The sequence below is a fragment of the Balaenoptera musculus genome, chromosome 9 (genome assembly GCF_009873245.2).
Source record: "Balaenoptera musculus isolate JJ_BM4_2016_0621 chromosome 9, mBalMus1.pri.v3, whole genome shotgun sequence".
Taxonomy (NCBI): Eukaryota; Metazoa; Chordata; class Mammalia; order Artiodactyla; family Balaenopteridae; genus Balaenoptera; species Balaenoptera musculus.
The window spans coordinates 51,763,403-51,788,402 of NC_045793.1; the positions used below are offsets into that span (position 1 = coordinate 51,763,403).

At 40.4% G+C, this 25,000-nt stretch overlaps 1 protein-coding gene and 1 long non-coding RNA gene across 3 annotated transcripts in view; one reads left to right on the top strand and one right to left on the bottom strand.

Moving 5' to 3' along the window:
- Positions 1–25,000, bottom strand: part of LOC118900413 — a 95,405-nt gene that overhangs the window by 34,045 nt on the left and 36,360 nt on the right. For both annotated transcript variants that reach the window (XR_005021141.1, XR_005021140.1), the window contains exon 3: positions 4,681–4,804. This is a non-coding gene — a long non-coding RNA (uncharacterized LOC118900413). The remainder of the gene's footprint in view (positions 1–4,680; positions 4,805–25,000) is intronic.
- The window catches only part of C9H7orf31 (chromosome 9 C7orf31 homolog), a 36,977-nt gene continuing 20,540 nt past the window's right edge, over positions 8,564–25,000 (top strand). Inside the window, 3 exon segments of the mRNA XM_036862755.1 lie at positions 8,564–8,697; positions 16,273–16,449; positions 24,279–24,353. Coding sequence (XP_036718650.1) covers positions 8,564–8,697; positions 16,273–16,449; positions 24,279–24,353 — 386 coding nt within the window.

Below are 25,000 nucleotides of genomic sequence, written 5' to 3' on the forward strand. Positions count from 1 at the left end.
TGACTAAAACATATTTATACCCATGAGACAGGGGAAGTTGTATAAAATCCATCTGCCAAAACTCGAATAGTCTATTGGGCAATTTAAAGTGTTTGGGGGGGCTTCCCTGGTGGAGCAGTGGTTGGGAATCTGCCTGCCAATGCAGGGGACACGGGTTCGAGCCCTGGTCTGGGAAGATCCCACATGCCGCAGAGCAAGTGGGCCCGTGAGCCACAACTGCTGAGCCTGCGCGTCTGGAGCTTGTGCTCCGCAGCAAGAGAGGCCGCGACAGTGACAGGCCCGCGCACCGCGATGAAGAGTGGCCCCCGCTTGCCGCGCTAGAGAAAGCCCTCGCACAGAAACGATGACCCAACACAGCCAAAAATAAATAAATAAGTAAAAATAAATTAAAGTAACTTTCATCTTTAAAAAATAAATAAATAAAGTGTTTGGGGGCAGTGCAGACAGTTTCCCAGGAATGTATTTTGGACAGATGGGACAAGAAAAGTAGACACTTTGTGCAGCCTTATTAATATTTCCTCACCAGTATTGATTCATAAACATTATTATTTTATCCACAGACCAATGGTTTAATGCATGTAAAGTTATCAGTAATGGGAATTTTAGAGTCTCTGGTAAGACCAGATTATTTGGCCCAAACCAGAGTTCTCTCTTTTTATAGAACAAAGTTATTAGATTTCCAGTATTGTTTTTTCCTTTTCTGAGGCCAATTGTTGGGCACCTCTAGTCAATTTTTCCAGATTATTATTTGGGGGAAACACCACTTTGGACCATGTCAGAGGTTTGATTGTTGGTCTTTTGAGAGCAGCATTCTTGGCAGAAACATCAGTGGCATGGTTTCCTTTTGCCTCCAGGGAGTTGAGTTTGGAATGCCCAGGGACCTTAATAATAGCCAAAGCAGCTGGTAGGAGTATGGCATCTAATAAATTTTGGACACAAGAGCCATTTTAAATTTTATTCTCATTAGAAGTAAGGAAACCTTGCTGTTTCCATAGCATTCCAAAGTCATGGGCAAGCCCAAAGGCATACTATCAGTATAAATGTTTGCAGTTTTGCCCTTAGCTAAAGTGCAAACCCGAGTAAGAGCATATAATTCAGCCTATTGGGCCAAGGTAGCCAAAGGCAAAGGTGCTGCCTCAATAACTTCAAAAGGAGTTGCGATTGCATATCCAGTACAAAATTTACCATTTTCATCCTTTAAATAAGAACCATCAGTAAACCATGAAAACTCAGCCTTAGGGGAGTTTCCTGTAAATCATCACGAGGGGTCAAAATGTTATCTATCAAAGTCAAACAGTCATGAGGTGTATCGTCTGCAGAAGAGGGAAGAAGGGTGGCAGAGTTAAAGCTATTACAGCAAGAAAGAGTTATGTGGGGTACAGTTAGCAAATGGATTTTTGTAGGAGATGAGATAACTGGCTGAAAGGTGTTAAGTGTGATGAGAATTCAGGAGGGTTTCTACGTATGGAGTACAAAGATCAAGATTGTTAGAGGGGATCCCATGACTATTCTTCAGTGGCCTTAACTAAAAGGATGGGGCTGGAATGGCTCTGCGGCCAGGGGTATCCACATGCCACAGAGTCTACCTGCTGACTGTAGTACCCTATGGGGCAATGGTGATACTCATGTTTGGGGGTAAGTACTCCAAGAGTGTTTCCCTCCTCATATATGAAGAGGAAATAGTGAAGTTGATGATTAGGGTGTCCAAGGAAAGAAGGATTATCAAGCTTTCCCTTAAGGTATTAAAAGCTAGGTCATCCTGATTTTCCCAAGTAATCGGGTCAGGTTTGGTGTTCCTTAGTAAGGCATAAAAAGGCTGGGTCATGAGAGAAAAGCTCAGAAACCAGTTCCCATAATAGCCAGCCAACCCAAGAAAACCTTCTAGTTGACATCCAATTTGGGGTTTTGGTAAGTTCCAGATGCCATGAAGCCTATCTGGATCCAGGTGCAGCCCTTGTTCTGAGATCAGGTGCCTGAAATAACTTGGGTGGGAACAAACTGCAGTTTCTCCTTAGAAAGGTTATGCCCCTTTGAGGCTAAAAGCTTTAACAGGTGGATGCTGTCCTCCTGTGAGGAGACCTGAGAAGGGGAGCAGAGAAGCAAGTCTACATATTGCAATAAAATAGTCTCTAGGAAATTTTGTATTATCTAAATCTGTTTTTAAGGTTTGTGAGAAGTAAGAACAACTCTCAGTAAAACCCTAGTGCATTACTGTCCAGGAGTATTGTTGTTCTTCCCAAATAAAGGCAAATAGATATTGACTAGCTTTATCCACAGGGATGCTAAAGAAGATGTTACATAAATCAATCATGGTAAAAAAAAAATTTGCTTTCGATGGGTATGGAGGCTAATAAAATATGGGGATTAGGAACAATAGGGTGATAAGGGAAGACAACACTGTTTATGACTCAGAAGTTTTGGACCAATCTCCACCCTCCACCACTGGATGTCTTTGCAGGTAAAATAGGGATGTTGCAGGGCCTAGTACAGAAAATAACGAGGCCCTGGGTCTTTTAGTCTTCTATTATCAACTTAATGCCCTGGAGGGTCTCTTTATTTACAGAGTATTGACTGATTCTGGGGAGAGGCTTTGAGGAATCTATTTGTACCCTAATGGGAGAGGCACTGGGGATTCTGAAAATATCAGTTGAAGATTTTGCCCATAAGGAGGGTGGTAGCTGATCCATTAGGGACAAATGATTAGTGTCCTTAGAATTAGCTCTAGTGCTGCCAGAGACAGAGCAAATAAAAGATGTTAAAGGGTCAGCTGATTCACCCAGTCAGCTATTTTGGCTGTTATCAAATTCTAGAATTATTTCCTTCTTTTAGGAAAAAGAAATTCCAGGATGATATTTTTCTAAGAAATCTTGGCCCAATAAATGAATAGGGGCAGAGGAACTAAAGAGAAAGGGGTGATTATCTCTTAGAGGGCTTAAACAAAAGGGGATGGGTTTAGTAACAGAAATCTGTTGAGATTTATTTGAGATCCCCACTATTTGAACCATTTTAGTATTCCAAGGGAGGGGCTGTTTAATAACAGTGGGTTGAGCACCAAGGGTGTAGCTCCAGTTCAATAAGGACAGAGAGAGGTTCATTCCTAATCTGGAGAGTAGTTTCTCCAAGTCAATTAAGGGGGAAAATTGAGAGGAAAAACCTGTAATTCCTCGCAGTCCCATCACTGGGAGTTAAGAGAGCATGGGAAAGGCTGGTTAGAGGGTTGAAGGTACCTGGAGTGCTTAAGCTTATAAGTCTTTCTTCCAATGTCCTGGCTTTTTGCAATAATGGCAAAGACTGGGAAGGTTTTGTTTTTGTTTACAAGCCTCCATTTGCTGGAGTTGAAAATTGAGGATTTTAGTGGTCTTCCTTTTAGTTGAATCATCTAGGGTGTGGGCAAGCTAGTTTGCTAAATTAACTAAATCTGGAATGGACATAGTTTCTCATTCCATCCTGGTCCTTTCAACTAGAAGAGAAAGATCCTGGTTCAGCCCGTTACTGAACACAGAGTTAAAGGTTACCCAAGTGGGTTCAACATTCAGAGGAAGACCAGAATTTTCTTTAAAGACAATTTAGAGCCAGGTATGATAGTCATACACAGGCTCACTGGGTTTCTGGGTACAAGCCTGAACTTTATTCCAATCGACTCGCTTTGGGAAAGCCCTAGGAATTGCCAAATGGAGTCACCTGGTGATTCCCTGAGCCTGATCATATGATAAAAAAGCAACAGCAAGGGTTTGTCTGCAGGTCTCAAGACCATCCCAATTAGTAGTTTCATCCAGTGTTGGGCCTGGCCTTCGCCAACAAGCACCTGAACTAGCTGATGTAAGTCAGAGAAACCAGAAACCAAAAGTAAGTTTGAATGACTATATTACATTCCTCAGCAATCCTGTGGGGATCCTCACTTACTCTGAGAAAAATCTTTGACTATGGCACATAGTTCAGCTTTAGTCCAGGGAACATAAGAAATTAAGGGTTTAGCATTTGGATCCTCAGAGGGTCTGATTTTAAAGGGGCAGGTTTTAATAGGTTCAGGAGAGGGGGAGAGAAGCAGAGGTTCAGAGAAATAGGGAAGTTCAGTGAGAGAATTAGAATGAGGAAACAAAGGTATACAGGAGGGGGATGGTGCAGAAGGAAAAGAAGAATATGGTGCTGAAGACGAAGACGAGGAGTAAAAGAGGCCTCAGAAGACTTTTTCATTTTTTTGCAATTGTTTGTTTGCCTTAGTTAATTCAGAAATGATATTTTGTAAAGAGGCAATTTCAGAGTACTGAATGCATTTGGAAGCCTCCAGGTACCAATTAAAATACACATCCTATTCGGTTTGTTTAATTTTAGAGCCATGGTCTTCTATTTAGTTCTGAGAAAAACAAGTTTGAAGAGGTCGAAAGTTTCCAAAAGTGACCCCTGGAGTTATAAACTATTTTTGGTTAAGTTGGTCCACTTAGTTAAAAATATGCAAAAGAAAGGACCATAGTTTTTGAACATACAATCAGCCGTGGTCCCAGAAGGAGGACTCTTGAGAGAATTTCGAGAATTGGGATCCCATACTTCAAAACCAGAGGTCCAGAAAACAAATGAGTACTCACCAAAAGGGCAATGCCTTCACAAAAACAAAAACAGATCCCAAATAAAGTTGGAGAGCTCAATCAAAAGGAGGGAGTTTGAATCTGAGAGGAGACTTACCGAACCAAAAGGAAGTGGGGAGCACAAGAGGATCAAGTGGGTACCGTGCATGATTCCAGGGATCATTAATTCTTCAGGGGTTCATCTCCTTCAGATCCCCCTTCTGACACCAAGTAATGTTAACCTTTAAAATAAAAAGGTAACGGTTTAGCCAGCAAAATCAAGTTTATTTGGGAACAGCACGTGATTGCAGTTTGGGCCATGGAAACTATGGCAAACCACAGTTTGGAGAACAAAGGAAGGAGTGCTCTTTTATAGAGGAAAATAGGAAGTTGGGAGGGGTTGTTTGTTTAAAAGCTCACTGGAGGAGAGAGATTTCAGGGTTGTAGCCGTTTCTCATCGGCTGGGTTATTTCTAGGCAAGAAGAAAATCTTCCTTCTTCCTGCTGTAAATTAAGCTTCTTCTGGCTGGGATGTGTAAACTAAGCTGTGATGAGAGGTATGTGTGTGAAAGCTCCCCCTTACGGCTTCCCAACTCCATTTTGAATGAGGTTTTCCTTTATTCATTTTCAAAATATATATATATATCAAGTCATTATGCTGTACACTTTAAACTTATACAGTACTATATGTCAATTATATCAATAAAACTGGAAAAAAGATCAAAATAAAAATATTCATATCTGGGACTTCCCTGGTGGTCCTGTGGTTAAGACTGTGCCTTCCAATGCAGGGGGTGCAGGTTTGATCCCTGGTCAGGGAGCTAAGATCCCACATACCTTGTGGCCAAAAAACCAAGACACAAAACAGAAGCAATATTGTAACAAATTCAATAAAGACTTTAAAAATGGTCCACATTAAAAAAAAAAAATTCATATCTGCCAATAGGTACTAAGTCTCTCAAAACCTTATTTTATTCATTATCAAATTCCACTTGGTTAACTTTTAAAAAGGTTATAGACTATAATTCATGCTTTACGTTATTATCTATTTCCTGCATATTCCTTTCTTAAAGGTTAAAGGTCTGGCTTTAGTAGTTTGGGATTTCTGTCAACTCAAACACAATATTCTATGCATACATTTTTTTTCATTTCCAAATTTCATCTTCCGTGCTGTAAGGATTACTAGTGATGCAAAAAAGCAAACAAGAAATACATTAAGGTAAATGAGGTAGTGAAAGAGAGGTCAACATGGCAGGAGAAGTATCAATAGAAAGGGGATTTGAGCTTACTGACCCCAATGGTGGCCACGACATATATAAGAAGTCAATCATTTTGAGCACACCTGGATAGGAGGCTACTATGTGTTGCTGGGGGGTCACATACACATCACCTGATGGCTGAGGCAGTGTGAATTGAATCATAAAAGCCTACAATAAGGAGTGTTGGTCAAATAGAACCAATCCTGACATCCCTAAGCATCTTCCAGATGTAGAGGCATTTCCAAAGGAAACAATTGTTTCACAAAGATCTGGCAACAAATATTTTCTTGCCTGTAAATTTTATTTGAAAATAACAAAGGTAAAAGTAATTACATTTTCCTACCCTTTACACTCACGTGACTGAAAATAAAATTTCAAACGCACTACAACCTGGAGGCTATCACCACATATCCTGGTCAGTCAACCTGAAGTTGCTTCAACTTCCCTCGTATCACAACCATCCACATTCATACTAACACGTGGCTAGTGACGCAGCTTCATCAGATATCCCCGATTGAATCTATTACACTGAGTTATTACCTTCCAGGAAGAATCAAGCCATGAGGAAACTGGATGAAGGTCAAGCATGGGAAAAGGTGGAGTATGGAAAGTACTGGGAGGCTAGGTATATAAAACGGGCTGGGCTGGCAAGATAATTTCATGGGAGACCCTGAAAACACAAAGCAGCAAAAAGGTTAGGGTGAACTTCTAGGAGAAATTTTTGAAAACCAAAAAAAATATGTTAAAGGGGTAAAAGAGAAAGTCAAACTTCGCCTAATTCACAAGTCTACCTCCAGAAAAATCTACTCTTCCAGGCTTAGTGGCTGATAAGTACAGGAGTCGGGGAGAGGTGCAGGGACTAAGAAACAGACCAGAAATACAAAATTACCACTTTGCGTCCTCTAACATACCACTCTTTCTCTCACGTCAGCTAACACTCACCTAGAAGGCACAGCACAAAATCGATACTCACTGGCGGGCTGATTTAAAACAGGCAGAGAACGGCTCTGTTACACCTCTCTTCTCAGAGGGGGTCACTCCTGCCCCCAGCTTCTCCTGCGTTCCCTCAGGATCAGTGCCAGCCTCTCACCAAAAGGTAACCTTCCCACACCCGGGTCCTCCTCAAGGGCCCTGTTCTCGGCCTTCAGAGAATCTCAGGGTCCTGTAGGTGCAGGAAGGTGGTGCGCACTCGTTTCGTTGGAGAGGATTTGGCAGGAGGGTGGGGGTAACTGAGGTAATGGGCGAGGTCTTTGGGGATTGGGTAGGGCAACCGCAGGCCAACTGCCCGTCTGCCCTGTCCGCACCCAACCAGGGGAGGAAGAGCCATGGCTCTGCCTGGCGCAATCCAGGGGCTGCACGTGCTCAGTCCTGCGGCAGCCACCCTCGATTAGGCCGCACTGTTCCCCACCGGGGGGGTGTGGGTAAGGAACACGGATGAGTCAGAGGCTCCCACCTCACCAGAGTCTCCCGGGCCCTGCACTCGTCCACCACCCAGTGCACAGGAGAGAACGCCCTGGCCGGGAGCAGCGCTGGGACAATGAGCCCTCCAAGGAGCGCTTGACGCGGCCTACAGAGGGCGCCGGGGGGCGGGGCAGGGCCAGGGGCGATGGAAGGGGCGGGGCCCAGGGCCTAGGGCAGCCGAAGAGCCCGTTTCGCCCTGGACTGGGAGTCTAGTCCTCTTTCCCCACCTTCCGTCCGGCTTCCAGTTCCTACGGGTCCCAGAGCTCGTGGGCTGGTTTCTTCCGAAACCTCTAAGAGCCAACCGCCGCCCCTGCCCGCCTCCCCGAAGCCCGCCGCCCCGCAAGAATGCATTACCTAATGCCACGGTCACGGTCGCCGTCACAGGCACCCTCAACCCCACCCCTGACCTGCCTGCGGTCCCCCTCTCTCCTTCACCCGCACCTGCACGCAAGCTCCCCCGGGCCGCAGGTGCGGACGACGGCGTAATTCCACGCCCCGCTGAGGCCCGCCAACTCTGGGGAGGGGAAGAGGAGGCGTTGTCGCCTGCGGTTCCCAGGCTGATGTCCCAGGTGCATCCGAACCCCCGAGGCACCGCTGGGCCGGGCGCTGATGATTGGCCCTGGAGGCTAGGCCTCAGCGGTCCTAGCCAAGGTGCATCTTTGGCTTTCCCCGTCCAAGTCCCAGGAAGGGGTGGGATTCTCACTTTGGGGTCCCGCTCATACTGCACCACTGATTCTCCACCTCTCTGCAAAGAACTTCTCGTTCAGAATCCCTGAAGGTTTTAGAAGCACAGCTGTTGATTCCGTTGGATGATGAGTTTCCCTGCTTTTTAAAAAGACCTGGGCGGGCGGGGGGTGGGGGGTCGGGGATCAGCTGAATTTTCTTGAATAGTTATGCTTAAACTTGAGGCAAGACTGGAATGTCAGTCGATGTCTGCGAGGTAGAGGCCTTATATGGGCCCACATGTCATCCACCTAGTGTTGAGACTCTACTTTAGAACATCTTCCACTTTGTGGATTTGTTTCAGTTGAAACTCATTTCCATAGAACTTAAGTTGCTATTTATTACTGCCATGACACCCCACGTCCACAGATAGGGCCCTCCCTGAGGAAGGAAGCCCATGATTTCTATGCAGCGTTGGGTTGAACAATTTAGCAGTACAAAGCTCATTTCCTGCCTGCCCTGAGGGAGGGTCAGTGTGATAGCAACCAAGTCAGTTGACTCCCTAACCAAGTGTGCCCTCCTTTTCTTTTTCCAGATTGTGCCTTTTTAGCCAAGAAGCATGGAGGTGTTTCATGGCAGGCCCTACTGCTGCAGGGAGCTTGAAGGAGCTGACATACCGTCAGACACCTTTTACTCTAATGAATTGCACACCCCACTACAAACAGCTGCTCGCCCAACTGCCTCAGAGGACAGGTAAAACAAAAACCAGAGAAAGCAAACAACTAAGAAGGGTTTTAATATATTAGTGTATTTTTGTTATGTGAGAAAAAGCATTTAAGGTTATGGGCCTCTTCTGTTTATCACATCATAGGGAAGGCATAACCTGACAATTAACTAAAAACCTTAAAGTGCCCACATCTGTTAGGAACTTGGCAAGAAGTAAAAAGTTAGTGTGTATTTTTAAAAGGCAAACATCAAATTCATCTACCACGTTCTAGAACTCTAGAATGATCAGTTCCTTCATTTGTAAGTTAATGTTTTAATCAAACTTTTTTTATTTTATAAAGAGTAGTAGAGTGGGTTCTTATCATCTGCTAATATCATTTGCTCAGAAATACTCCTAGAATCTGTTATTCAGAGTTGCTATCTAAACTTCTGCTTTACCAAATTTCCTGTAACACATTAATTGCAGATTATGTTTAAAATTGCATCTAACATATACTGAGTGATTGCTGTGTGTTGGCACTGTACCAAATGCTTTGTATGTAGTAATTCTTTTAATCCTCACAACAGCCCTATAAGTACTATTCTTACCCCCATTTTACATATGGAGGAACAGGTACAAACAAGTAATTTTCCAAGATCTTAGTGCCAGCTTTTTTGTCTTGGATTTATTTGAATCATTTTAAGAAAAAAAAAAATCTCAAAATCCTTGGTGAAAAATAGCCTGTGTAATTGTTTTCTTGCTTTTGCTTGTTTGTCTGTTTTATAATTTCACTTGTTCAAATCTCTCATCTAAGAAGTCTTTCTCACTTAAGAAAGTGGTCAAAAGGTACGAACACCCAGTTATGAAATAAATAAGTTATGGGGAGGTAACATACAGCATGGTGACTATAGTTAATAATACTGCATTGTATATTTGAGAGTTGCTAAGAGAAAAGATCTTAAAAGTTCTCATCATTAGAAAAAACTCTATGTATAGTGATGGATGGACTTATTGTGGTGATCATTTTGCAATATATACAAATATTGGATCATTATGTTGTACACCTGAAATTAATATAATGTTATACATCAATTATATTTCAATTGTTTTTTAAAAAAGAATTCGTTTCTTACCAAATCAGACAAGTCACCTGGCTTCAGTTTAAACACTTCCAAAATGGGACATCACTACCACATTAATACACCTGATTGTTAGATCATTTTCTTTCTACTAAGAATGTTTCCTCCTTCCATCTGCTGACCCTGGTTCTTCCCTCTAAAGCCATGCAAAATAAGAATAATCTGTTATCTTCAGGATAGCAGCCCTCAAGAGTCTAAAGATTCTTTTGGCTGTCTCTAAGTTCTCTTTGCCAGACGAACACTGGTTCTCAACAGACTTTACTCTTTCTTCTTGCATCGAGGCTTTCACTGTCTTGATCAGACTTCCATGGATCTACTCCAATTTGTAAACATACTCTTTATATGAAAAAATAAAAAGATAGCTTTTCCCCCTAATCAAAAACTAACACATTTCCATGTAAATAATATAGAAGTCATGGAAATCCACAAAGAAAACAAATTTTCCATTTTTCCAACCAAAGGAAAAATTATGAAATTAAAGCACAAGGAAGAAAACCTCTGTACTTCCTTTATCCAGAAACAATAACCATTGTTAATATCTCAATATGTGTCCTCTCCAGTTTTTAAATTTAAAGATCATATTCAACATATTTTTTGTAAACTGCTATTTTCACTTAATGAAAAGAAATATTTTCATATTTGTGGGAAAGAGGGCTCAGCTCACTTCTACTGACTCAGTCCCTGCTGCACCTGCTGTTACCTGATTCCCAAAAGTGGCTGTGAGCCCTAAATTCCTACTCAGCTCCGAGGACCATCAGATTAGACAGGGCTTGCCTGGAGTCAGAGGAAACCCTTAGCAGATCGTGTGTGATCTGGGGATGGGCAGTTGTCCCTGGATCAAAAGCAGCAATGTGAGGTTTTATATTTGGCCAAAAGGGATCTGAGTAGGAATTTAGCGCTGCCATGTCTGATTGAACTCACTATGCCCTCAAAAGCACTCGTATAGGCATTTCACTGAAATTTTGATCCCCTCTACCTAAGTGGTCCTATGGTTGGTTAGTAATTGGCTCCAAAACCCTTTAACTGGCATGAAATCTAAGAGAAACATCTTTGAGAAAACATTGCTTTTCATTAACTGACTACAAAATTAAACACAGCATATATTCAATTACCTATAAACTATAATGTATTATTCGAAGCAATATCTAGGTACAACCATGTTCCTACCTCCTAATAAATAAAATTTGCTTTCCATTTTATTCCATGTGAACTTTTTCCTTTCATAGTCCCCAAATGGGAAAGCCAGGATGATCATGTATTCTCAGAACCCCTCCATTTAACTTCCTTTTAAAAAGCAGCTGGGCAGCTTACAGAAATAGAAGTTCTCTTTTCTCTCAGTGGTATTCCTCTGAACTGCTCTGGAAAATGTCATCAGGGTAATATTGGCAACTCTGCCCTATCAATGCTGAGGCTTACTTCTTACAGACCAGGTTCAGGGTCTGTAGCTCCCAGCTCAAACCTCAAGGTATCTCAAAAACAAAACAAAACAATGAAAAACAAAATCTCCTGGCTTTTAGGGATTACCTTCATAATGGTAAGGATGAACGTGAGTCCTAGCATGTGTTAGCTCTCAGCAGCTTAATTTTCTAAACATGGATGTACTTAAGAGGATGATTTTTTTTTAATTTATTTTATTTTTATTTATTTTTGGCTGCGTTGGGTCTTTATTGCTGCAGGCGGGCTTTCTCTAGTTGCAGAGAGCGGGGGCTACTCTTCATTGCGGTGGCTTCTCTTGTTGCGGAGCACGGGCTCTGGAGCGCAGGCTCAGTAGTTACGGCGCACAGGCTTAGTTGCTCCGCGGCATGTGGGACCTTCCCGGACCAGGGCTCGAACCTGTGTCCCCTGCACTGGCAGGCGGATTCTTAACCGCTGTGCCACCAGGGAAGCCCAAGAGGATGATTTTTTAAAATATTATAATGTATTTTGAACTAACTTGGCAATTTTACAGAGATGCAAAATTATTTCCTCACATCCACCTATTTTTTTTCTTTCCAGAATAGGCAACACAGTCTAACTCCATTGTTACCCAGCATTGGTCTGACAACTGGGCACATCAAAATCACGTGAGGAGTGTTCTGAAAATACAGATTCCCAAGCTCTATCTGTAGATATTCTGACTCACTGGGTCTGAGTTGGGTCTTGGGAATCTGCATTTTTAGAAGTTTTTCAGCTTATTTTGAGAACCACTGGGCTAGCAGAAAGCACTGTAAACAAGAAGAAAACCAGGATTGCAGTTCTGGCTTACCCAGTGACCAAGGGCAAATTAATCTTTGTACTTCAGTTACTTTCTTCACTGGTATATTTTGGAACAATTATATTAGTCACTATTATGTATAATTACTTGCTCTCCTTTAAAAATATTAATAAGCAGGTGGTATTTTTTTGTATTTCTTCCATTGAAAATTTAAGAATGGCAGATACAGATACTCAGAATCACAGACGCCTACCTCCTTTTTCCATTCAGTTGACATCTCCTTACCTCTAGCAAGTTCCCTAGTCCATTAGGAAAATAAACATCAATTAAGGAAGTGTCTTGAGCATTGCTTAAGATTTAAATATAAGTTCCCATTTTTGTTTCTGGCTTCATCCCATTGCTTTCTGATTCCTGAATTTTTTTTTTTGACTTTTAGCTTCCTGTCTAAAAATGTTTGTTCTAGGCTTTCCTTTAATCATGCCTTCCAATAATTACTGGCCAAATTCAGCCCCCCTGAGTCAAGATTCTGTACAGTCACTCCAAAGCACGATATTGGTTCATCCATAGGGAATGTATCTTTCTCAAAAACAAGTAAACATTAATTTTATGTGGCTAAAGATTGCAGCACTAATAATTTATTGTTATTTGCTTTGGAGACATGTATCATTTAAGCTATGAAGTTATTTAATCCTAAAACTTCAATATTTAATTTAATTAGTTCCTTCTATAAATTCGGTTAATATTAAAGCTAGGGCTGGGCAGGGAATGTAAGACCCTAAAATGAAAGAGAAATATGACTTATTTTTGCTTTGCCTTTTATTTTGAATGGTTTCCTGCAACTTACTGGCTGTAGATGAATGCCAACCCAAATGACTGATTAACATATGCTACTGGCTCATCTTCCTAGGCTAGTGTAATATATGAGGGTCAGATGCTGAGAAATTAACTCATCTAATTTAAATGTAGCTTTTAAAAACTTAGATATTAAAGCTTAGGTTGTCATTAATCAAATGTGTTTAAATATTTTTCGCGTGTCATGCCCCCCAAACTGTGGCTGTTGATCACAGTCATAGATCATACCTCAGAGGTCTGAGAACTGAATACCTGCATCCCTTCTACAGCACCCCAAATCAGTGGTCACCAGATTCTCCTTCACTAGCTAATGCAGCGGTTGACAGACTTCTTCTGTAAAGGACCAGATAGTAAATATTTCAGGTGCTATAGTCTCCGTCAAACTACTCAGCTCTGCTGTTGTAGGGTGAAAACAGCCATAGACAATAGCCAGTATATAAATGAATGGTCATGGCTGCATTCCAATAAAATTTTACTTACAAAAATGGCAGTAGGTTGGATTTGGCCTGTGGGCCATAATTTGCCAATGCCTATCTAGTGCAACCCCTGTCTAGTGACTTTATGAGCTAATGCATTCCACGTATAAGACAGTCCCAAGTGTTACTCCTTCATTTCATTCAGCAAATATGTACAGGGGGATTACATTAAGCCAAGCGCTATCCTGGTACAAAGAAGAAAGCAGCTCTACAGTCCACACCTCTCTCTCTGAGCTCCCTTCCCATGTTTATAACTGGCACCCCATTGCTCAGACGGTATAGTCCAAAGGGCCCATAAGGCTGTGCAGGATATTGTCCTTGTCTTCCTCTCTTGCTTCCCCTCTCACACAGCTCTACTGATATAACCCAAAATTCAACTCTGTCTTCTCAGCCCTTAAGATCCAGATAAGTTCCACTCAAATCTTTATTCCGTGCCTTCTGGAAATCCAAAGCCTTCCTCAAAATTTATCCAAATTCCCAGGATGGGGGTGGGGGGTTGGTCATTACTGACTTTGGGTTCCTGGTTCCACCTATACTGATTCTGTTCAACAACGTTTTGACCCAGGTGTGAAACTCAGTCATTTCTTAGGTTCCTCCAAAGACCCCAACCACACAGAGCACTTGTGAGCCTGGTAAATTTCACTAATCAGTTAGGGGTCAAAAGGAAGAATCATATCACACCATACAATACATAACTAAAAGCCCCTTATTAGCCATAGCTTCTGTATTTTTAAAATTTCTTTAGCCCAGCTGTCACCGGAGTTCTCTCACTGGCTTTTCACCCAATGCAATCCCTTACCATCCTGCTGGCTTCTTTTCTTCCTCTCCCTTTACTTCCCTTTCCTCTCATCCTCCTCTCTCGAGAGCAAAAAACCAAATCCCTTCCACTGCAGAGCAGCTTAACAAATCTTGGGTTGCTTGAGTCCTTAGCAACACCCGTACTTGCAGAGTCTCTGTCTCTTTACAAAGCAACCTAACAAAATATTTTATAAAACAAGCAAGTCCTTCCCCAAGAAGGATTCTGGAGCCAACACTGTCAGGAATTTTCAATTCCATAAACTTTCTAACCTCTAGGCCTTTTTACATGTTATTCCCCCCTGCCTAGGGTATTCCCTCTCTTGCACCTAAATAAGTCCTACTCATCCTTTAGAACTCATCCTAGACAATGATTCCCACAAGAATCCTTCCTCCAGAAGGGAATCCTGTTGGTCTTGCATATATATGTACAGGAAGTATCCCAGACCACTTAAATCTAAGTTCAAGTCATGGACAGGTGCAAACTTGGGCAGAAGACGAGAGAGCTGGTTTATTCCTGACTCTCTTTTAACATGAGAGGGAAGCCTTTTAAGGTCCCAGCTTATTGCGGAGATGGTGTCCTTTCAGTTCCTCACCTGGCTGATTTCTGTGCTCCTCACCCTGCAAAACCCTTAAAACAAAAATTCGCCAGAATCGGCACTGCCCTAAGGGCAAAAGTGGCTTCTGTGCTTGTTTACCTCTCTGGATTCCTGTTTTTCCTCTTATGGAGCCCTGGTATCCCTTTCTGTCTTATTAACAATGAGTTGTTTTTAAGAAGATGCTTTTCTTTTTTTTCTTTTCAGCATTTTGTTTTGTTTTGTCTTCCTCCAGCAAATCAAAACAGTCTAATAAAAAGAGAATTCAACTTCTCCAAGAAAATTTAACCCAAAGTACAATTGGTTCCCTTTCTAAGATTATCATGTCATTGTCTGCTCTCTAGGAAAACCACCTAGTCAATGAATATTTGTTGAGCACCATATATTTGCAAGGTACTATACTATATCCTGGGGATTCCGTGGTGAGTGTGCCAGAGTCCTTGTCTACAATGACTTGTCCTCTTTTTGCTGTGCTGTGGAAACTGTGATGAATCAATGTTCTTTGTTCTCTAGAACACTGTACTGTTCATCTTTTGGTGATAGATTGCCGGTTTATTATAAAAGGATATAACTTAAGAACAGCCAGATGGAAGAGATGCATAGGGCAAGGTATGTGGGAAGGGGTTCAGAACTTACATGAGGTCTGAGGGCTCCACTGCCCCCCCCATCTCCACATGTTCACCAACCCCAAAGCTGCTTTTTTAGCATTTTTGGTTATTTTCAGTGGGAAGGTTAGTCCAAATATTTCAGACTGCCATTAGTGGAAACTGGAAGACATTAAATCCTTCCTAATTAGGATGCAGATCTTTAGCCAGATATTCTTAAGAGTTTTGTGAGGCCTTCTCCCTAGCCTGAAGCTTTCATTCTGTGTCATAAGTTGCAGTCCAGGAAACAAATCAGTCTCTTTGGCCTTGCTCATTCACTCAGGCATGCATTCATTTAACAGACATCCATCCACTGAGTACCTCCTGTAAAAACATGGTTACAACAGTGAGTAAGTATCCTTGCCATTTACTCCCTTGTTAAGAAGGAACAGAGAAAGTCATCTGAACTACCAGTTTTCAACATCAAAGTAGCCCTACCAGCCAAATTTAGGAAACTTCTATGTCTCCAACCTACTGAATGGTACAGTTGTAAAGGGTGGGACTATTGGAGACCTGTTTTCTATGGAAGGTAACTGTTGAACAGAGCAGTGCATCTAAAACTTTAGCATGCAAAAGAATCATCTGGAGGGCTTGTTTAAAACAGATTACAGGGCTCCACGCCCCCCCCCAAAATTCTGATTCCTAGGTCTGGGATGGAGCCTGAGAATATGTATTTCTGACCAGCTCCTTCTCACTGTATCCTCACACGGTAGAAGGGCCTAGCAAGCCCTCGGGAGTCTCTCTTACAAGAGCGTTAGTCCCATTCATGAGGTCTCCTCATGACCTAGGCACTTCCTGAAGGTCCCACCTTCTTATACCATCACACTGGGCATTAGGATTTAAACATATAAATTTGGGGGGACACAAACATTCAGACCATAGCATTCCACGCTGAAGCTATTTCAAAAGTCTCTCTTTTTTTCCAGGTATCAGGAATTAAGGGAGTCACTCCAACGATGTAGGCTTCTGTGGGGCACTGAAAGGGAATATGGTGGCATAATACCCGTTTCACTCCCTGAGGAACACAGGCCAAAATGTGAACCTCCTTGTGTCATGGGCAAAGGACACCAGCGTTATGGATTTGGTGGAGAAACCTGGCCAAGGTAAATAAACTTTCAGTCCCTCACACAGAGGTCATTATTATTCGATTATCTATATTTCTATTGTGAGTCCTTTGTTAACTTAAATCTACTTCCAAATTTTTACTATTTATGAAAAGACACAGATGGGAACACTAATTATAAAATTTCTAATTGTGAAGTCAGTAAAAAGTATCCGTTATAAATGTCTTTGCTTTCCTTAGAGATGTTTAAGTATGTGATCAGAAATTTTGATTCATTTAATTCCCTTGCTAATCACATTTTATCTAAAACTAAATAGGAAGGCTCCTGAGAGAGATTAAATTAATTTTTTTTTTTTGGCTTGAGCAAATAGCTGGCCTAATTTTACAGATGTTCTTGACTTTCTTTTTTTTAATATTTTTTATTAATTAATTTATGTATTTGGCTGCATCGGGTCTTAGTTGTGGCTTGCGGGCTCAGTAGTTGCCCCGCAGCACGTGGGATCTTAGTTCCCTGATCAGGGATGGAACCCATGTCCCCTGCATTTGAAGGCAGATTCTTAACCACTGGACCACCAGGGAAGTCACCCAGATGTTCTTAACTTTTGATTTCTAATTTGTTTATCAATTAGAATCTACTGGGCATTGTTTTCAAGTATTAAAATATTTCAGTCATCATTTATAAGTCTTAAAGTTACCCTTTCAGCAACTTTATTCAAAGTACAGGTTAAAACTGAAGAGAAAGCACAAAAAAAATTTGAGCAGTAAATTAGATGTCACATTTACTACTAAGAAGTATGAAATTTACTCAAAGCAAAATCCATCGAACCTTCTCCACACAGAGCCTGGTTATTCCTGCTTTATCCAATCCTGGTTACCCAGTGTACTAACAATCTAGCTAACTAGATTAAAAGAAATAAATCAGGAAAGACAAGCCGCAGCTAGAGAGAAAAACAGTAACAATAGGGACATGTGGCAGCCTTATGAAAGCCTCAATAAACCAATAAAAAGTAGACAAATGAAAAGTCCAATTGGAAAGATGCAAATATTGACACATTATAGATAGGACTTCAAGTTCATTAATTCATCCAACAGATTTGTTTAAGCCCCCACTCTCATGGAACTTACTTTCTAATATAATATAGATTTATGGTATCTTTGTAAAGCAGATATTGTTATCCTGGTTTTACAATAAATAGAGACCCAAGAGATTCATTACCTTTCCTTGCGTCAGACAACTATGAAGTTTCAGAATAGGGATTTGAGTCCAGATTTATTTAACTCCAAATCCCACATTCTTTTCATCTATGCATTCATTCGCTTATTCTAGCTATTCATTTATTCAGTAATTTGAGTATAGCAAGCATTGGTCTAGAGATTAGGGGTATAGCTCCTTATACCCCCTAAGGGTATAAGGACAGCCCTGGTCCCCAAAATTTGTATATTAAAAAAATGCACAACATTCTAAAAGAATTAGAAGTATACTCACAGAATTCCAGTGTGTAAAAAGAAAGCAAAAGACTAGCTTCTTAAGGGAAACCCAGCTTGAAAGCAGAGGTTTGTGTTTAGTATCTTATTGAATGCAGCCCTAGGATACTGGGAGAGAAAATATTTGTTCCAATTAAAATGTCAGCCATCCCTGATTCAGAAATGCAGGTTAATGTATTCGGATTCTCTTCACACCCTTTTATGTTAAATGTTATCATTTTGGCATATTTATCTCTGAAAAATATATTTAAGACAAAGTATAAATATCGTCTGATACAATGTAACTCACTTGGCAAACAACCACACAATAGGTTTTATCTTATTTCCTAACAGGGAATAACTTCTATCACAATATTTTTCTTTTTCCCCAAGAAGAGCCTTTTAAACAAACTAACAGAGTATTTTTCAGTTCTCTGATGGGTCAAGCCTCATCTGGCCCATGTAAAAGCTTGTTCTCATAACCACACCCTGTCACCTTCCCCGGAGGAGATTTTTGGTGGGTGTTGTGATACAACTCACCCCACTACCCGTGGGGAATAGGATCACAGAATATCCCACTCCTATTGCCTAAAAAATGAAACAAATACAAAATTTACCAGCAGCCCCTGAACAATAAAAGGATGCCATAAAATTATGCCATTAATTTTAATGTGCCAAGGAAAGATAATTCTGTGTAGTTTATTCCAGTTCCTAAGTGTTTCTCAAGACGGCATTTTGGGCAGGGCAGTTCTTTGTCTGCACACATTGCAAGATATTTAGCATCTTTGGCCCTTTACCTATAAATACTGGTAGCATCTTGCATTCATTGTGACAACCAAAATGAAACCACCCACACATATTTTCAAACCCTCCCTGTAAGTGTTGGGAGTACAGGGGGAAGCCACACTATTGGTTGAGAGGCATTATACCTAACCCCACCCCTACATTCCAAATGCACATTGAGGCAAGGTGAGTCTACCAAATCTGCTAATTCTCCAATTTGAAGAGATTAAAAGATTGAGTAGATAATCCTATTAGAAAAGACAAAAAGCCTCAAGAGTAGAAGCCCCTATTTTAAAACAGCAGGATTTCAAGAGAGATGAAGTCCTGCAGAACGTGTGCTCCTCCGGAATGCAGTGATGACTTCAGGGAATGAGCAGAAGCCCTGGGTATGGGCACTTCCCTGACTGGAAGGACTGGGGATTTTCCCCCGTAGAGGGAAAATTATTATTGTAGAACAAGTGTTGTATAATAATGTTATAAACCCTGGCAAAGTACAGATTATATAAACAACCAAAATGGGGAGATCAGGGAAAGGAAACAGAAGCAAGTGAAACTGGGTTTATCATCTTATCTTTCATGCCTGAGAGTCAATATTATCTAAAAAATGATGATTCCAATATCCTAAATGTTTCAAAAACTTTTTCTTAAATTTCTAAAATATCTGTATAAAATTATATCTATGTAATAAAGAGATATTTATCTATAGTTCAGGAATTCCTTCAGGTTTACCTTTTCATCTGTTAGATGCTAATAAAATTAAAAATTTTTAGGGTATTCCCTGGTGGTCCAGTGGTTAGGACTCCATGCTGTCACTGCTGAGGGCCCAGGTTCAATCCCTGTCGGGTAACTAATAATCCCGTAATCCACATGGCACGGCCAGAAAACAAAAAAAAAATTTAATTTTCTTTTAGAAATTTCATGAACTTTGATCTAATTCTTGAAACTTTAGTTCTGACTAGAGCTGTCCATCTCTCCGTTCTTTACTTCTTTACATCTATTTTTTAGAGAGATATCTAGAATCATGTTCTACATGAGGTTACTTGTGCTTTTTTTGTACTTACTGAAATGTTTATAATAAGGATGTGCCATTTCCATAAAAATAAGAAAATATCTTTTTTAAACAGCAGCACTAATCAAGAACTTTTATATACCACACATTGTGCTAAGTGTCTTATAGACATTATCTCATTTAGACCAAGTTACATTTGCTTTTTATAAAGTTCATGTTTCTAATAAAACTACTTTTGTTCTTTTTTTTAATATTTTTTTCTGCCCCTTTCTCTCACTCCTCTTTTTTTTAAATGAACTTTTTAAATTAATTTATTTATTTATTTATTTTTGGCTGCGTTGGGTGTTCGTTGCTGCTCGTGGGCTTTCTCTAGCGGCGAGCGGGGGCTACTCTTTGTTGCAGTGCGCGGGCTTCTCATTTTGGTGACTTCTCTTGTTGCAAAGCACGAGCTCTAGGCATGCGGGCTTCAGTAGTTGTGGCACGCAGGCTCAGTAGTTGTGGCTCGTGAGCTCTAGAGCACAGGCTCAGTAGTTGTGGCGCACAGGCTTAGTTGCTCCGCGGCATGTGGGATCCTCCCAGACCAGGGCTCGAACCCGTGTCCCCTGCATTGGCAGGCAGATTCCTAACCACTGCACCACCAGGGAAGTCCCTTTTTTTAATTAAATGTTAATTGTACAACTTATTCATTTGTATGCATTAGGATTTTTAGTTGCAAATAACAGAATCCATTCTGGCTCATTTAAGAAGAGGTTATTAGAGGATAATAGGTTAACTCACAAAACTGTAGGAGGGCTAGAGAAATAGGCTAATTGCTAAGCTTCCAGAAATAATAGCCAGACTCATTCCCAGGACTGGCCTCATCCAGGGAAGTGCCTCTGCTAAAAGTGGACACCTCTGATTCTACCTTATGAGCAATATGGATGCCCCACTTGAAGCCTGTGTTCTGAGGCTACTCACATTCAAATCAAAGTCTAGTGCAGATGTGGATGACAGCAGAACTTAGGGTATACATTTGCACCCTGGTTGCTAGGGAGGCTGGGAAGTGGATTTTCTGGATGCTACCTAGGGAAGTGGGGTGTTCAAAATGTGGGAAACTAGCAAAATGTACAGAGGATATGGTAAAGATGTTAGATAGCCATCAGTGCCAGCTGACTGTCACTTTAAACAACAGCAGCAACAACAGTAACGTGCTTTTCTATTGAACAAGTGGCCCACGGACCAGCAGCATTAGCATCACCTAGGAAATGGTGAATGCAAAATCTAGGACCCCACCCCAGGTTTACTGAAACAGAATATGCATTTTAATAAAATCCCTCAGGTAATTCTAACGTGCAGCAAAGTTTGAGAATTGCTGCTCCAGTGTAAGAAAATGCAACATTTTTCATACAAATGAAAATGCACTCACCTCCCCAAAAGGGGAGATCCAAAGTCTCATCAGTTCCTGCATCCAGCTTCAAGTCCAGGATCACTTGGTGATGGCCACTCCTCTCTATTTCAGTCATAATATTGTCCTGATAGTCCACATTTAGGCATTAAATAAAGTAAACCATCGCCAACACAGCCTATATGAAATAATAAGGAAAAGGGAGAGGAAATAAAGAAAAGTTTTATATATATATGTATATACATATATATATGTATATATACAGGACATAGCAAGGAAGGAAATATGGGAAGTGACTGCAGTCTACAGCTGGTCATGAGGCTATTATTGGTGTTATAATTTCCTTCCTCCACTACCCATTTCAAGTTCCCTTGCCCTTAGCTGGTAGGCATTCATTACCTTGTGGGGCAGCCCCAAATTTGTTCCTGAGAGATCTAAGCTCTTAGTGGTTCTGCCTGTGTGCAGTAATAGAATACTACAGTATTCTATTAATTTTATGCCACTGGAAGTTATGCTAGGAGGTGTCCAAAAGATGCTTTAGGTTCTAGAAATACTCCTTTCCCCCAGCATGGTATAGCAGCAATCCTCTTACCCTTGATATTTAGGATCAATCATCCCAGCCTACTTGGAATAATTCTTTCTTGGCTGTTTTCTCTAGAATCATAAGGAGCCCCAGATTACGACCTCATCAGTTCAGCTTCCAGTTCAATGGGACCATTGTTGTGTCGTCTGATGGAAGCATTTCTCCCTTGACCTCTAAACCAGCAAAGCCCAAGGTGGCTGGGGAGGAAGTAAAGATTTCCTCGAGTGTAATAATAAGAGTGAGAGGCATCACTCCCAGTTACCCCCATTGCTTTTTAGACCATGCATTCTGGCTATGGGGGAAACTATTTATTGGTCACCGCTTCACAGCATGTGCCACACTCCAGGATAACATTCAGCCATAGCTGAATTGTCAGTAGGCTATGCTACCATTCTGTAAATATGACAAGGCCAGTGAACCCTTAAATTCAACCACTGCCTTATTTTTTTTGGTGATAAATTGAGTTCCTTAGTCAAGAGTAATATTGTTTAAGATGGCATGCAGTGAATAAGGCATTCAATTACATTCCACTGATGATGTAACTGGCAGAAGTGAAGTGAGGAGGAAAGGGAAATCCATAATTAGAAGTGTCCTGTGAGGATAAATCATCTTTCAAGATGGAAGGGGTTCAATGTAATCAGCCTCCCACCAGCTGGCTGACCAGTACACCCAGAGAGATTTTTCTCTATGAATTACTTAGGGTTGGTAACTTCTGCTGGTAAACTCACATGTGGCCAGGTCAGTTTTGATGAGGTCATGTTGCTGAGTCCATAAATAAGAACTTCTGCCCCTGCCCCCATGATAATTTAGTTTATGAAGCCACTGAGCAAGCACCAGGGTGACTGGAGAAAGCCTGGCTGATGCCCACAGACTTGATCATATTATCCACCTAATTACGAACATCCTCAATGTGGGGTTCTGTTGCTGAGCGTTCTCGTGGGGTATGAATAACCCTCATACTTTAGGGCCAATCTCAAAGGCTGAGAAAGCAAGTTTTTTGGAATCTACATTGGGTAGACGAGATGCAGTGTGGGTGTTCAAAAGATATTGAGCAGCGAGGAACAGTTCAGCACTACAATATATATTAAAACATCACAAGCACCAAGAGTGAAGGCTAATGTAAACTATGGACTTCAGGTGATAATGATGTGTCAGTGGAGGTTCATCAGTCCTAGCAAAGGTACCACTCTGGTGGGAGATGTTGATAATGGGGGAGGCTAAGCATGTGCAGGGTAAAGGGTGTTTGGGAATCTCTCTACCTTCCTCTCAACTTTGTTGTGAACCTAAAACTGCAATCTAAAGATCGTAAATACAATCTATCTCATTCTTTTTAATTTCTCACAGTGTTCCACAATATGGATGCATCAGATTATTTAGCCACTTGTATTTTCTTTTTCTTTTTTTCTTTTGTATTAACTGAATGTAATAAATATCTTTGTACAGGCCTCCTTGAGTTCAATACACAAATGAATGTTTCTCTAGGGAAAATCCTAAGTCGAAGTTATGGGTCACAATATATGAATATTTTTAATTTTAGTAGATATAGCCCAAATACTTTATATTCTCATGGTAGTGTCTAAAAGTATCCATTTCACCATACTATTGGCCAATTGTATTATATTATCAAACTGTATAATTTTTGCCTATCTAATGAATAAAAATGTTATCATGGTTATCAGGATGCATTTCTCTGATTAGGTTAAGTACTTTTTTTCTTACGTTTATGTTTTCTTATGTATGACCATTTATATTTCCTTTTCTGTTCTTATTCTTTGCCCATTTTTATTGCTTGTCTTTTAGTTATAGATTCTTATTGGTTCTTTATGTTCTGGATATTAATCCCTTATGTATCTTTATTGTAAACATTTCTTCCAATCTTTGTTTTATTTGAGCTTTTTTATGCTGTCTTGTCTTCAGAAGTTTTTCACTTGATGTTATCAAACTTCCTTTTGATTTTTGACTTTTAAAAATCTTATTTAAAATGTTTTCCCTACCACCAAGAAAAAAACATATTCTTGTATATTTTCTTTTAATATTTGTATGCTTTTCCCTAATTCTTTAGATTTTTAATCCATCTGAAATTATCTCTGTAATATGAAATAAAAATCTTTTTTTCCAAATGGCTAGTGAATTTTTCCTGCATTGTTTATTTATTTATTTTTTTAATAAAGAGATTTCTTATTTTGATTAATTAATTTATTTATTTATTTTTGGCTGTGTTGGGTCTTCGTTTCTGTGCGAGGGCTTTCTCTAGTTGTGGCGAGGGGGGGCCACTCTTCATCGCAGCGCGTGGGCCTCTCACTATCGCGGCCTCTCTTGTTGCGGAGCACAGGCTCCAGACGCGCAGGCTCAGTAGTTGTGGCTCACGGGCCCAGTTGCTCCGCGGCATGTGGGATCTTCCCAGACCAGGGCTCGAACCCGTGTCCCCAACATTGGCAGGCAGATTCTCAACCACTGCACCACCAGGGAAGGCCCTGCATTGTTTATTGAAAAGTAAAATCTTTCCACTGATTTAAAATGCCACCTTTTCATATACTGAATTACCATATATACATGGTTGTATTAGTCTATTTTTATCTTTTACTATCTCACCATTACACTGTGTTATTAAAAAGATGTTCAATTTAATCTTTTCTTTCTTTTCAGAAAGCTTCCTCTTGAACAATTTTATTATTTGTCATAGAACAAAAAAAGTGATGTCTATGGAAATGATTCTTTTAAGTTTGAGGTTTCTTTTCCTTATATGAGATCAAATAACATTTTCAAGTGGAAATGAGTTATATGCAAAATAAAAAAGCTCCAAAGCGGGAACTTATAGAAAAACAAGTGTTCCTTTTTTTTCAATAGAGATAATTGATTATAGAAACCAAGACCAAAACAACAAAAATAAAACAAATAGACTAAAATCCACTAACAGTTGCATTTAAACAAAGAAAAAAGTAGGAAATATGGAATAGTAATGTTTGAAAAGATTCATACAGATCACCTTGGCCCATTTCCCTGCCTTTGACCTAGTTATTCAATCTAATAAGAATCTGTTACGTTTCTTAAAAGGTTCATAGAAAAAGCCCCAGTGCCCTCAACAAAATTTTTAATCAGAATTTTATGAGAGGTTTGTTATGACAATCTACAAATAACTCTTAATAAAATTACTCCCTAAGTCTCTTTTTCGGATAAGGAATACTTAATTTACCCTTTGTTTAGAGGAATTATTTTCTACTATATTGTTTTTTGCTCTTTGAAATAGTTTGTTGTATATATTACAAAGGCATACTTTTAAATTTTCAGATAAAAATAAAACACCAACAGCACTGAAGTAAAAATGAAAACATTAGTTTTTACCTTTGTTAGAATTGTTAGGAATCTGT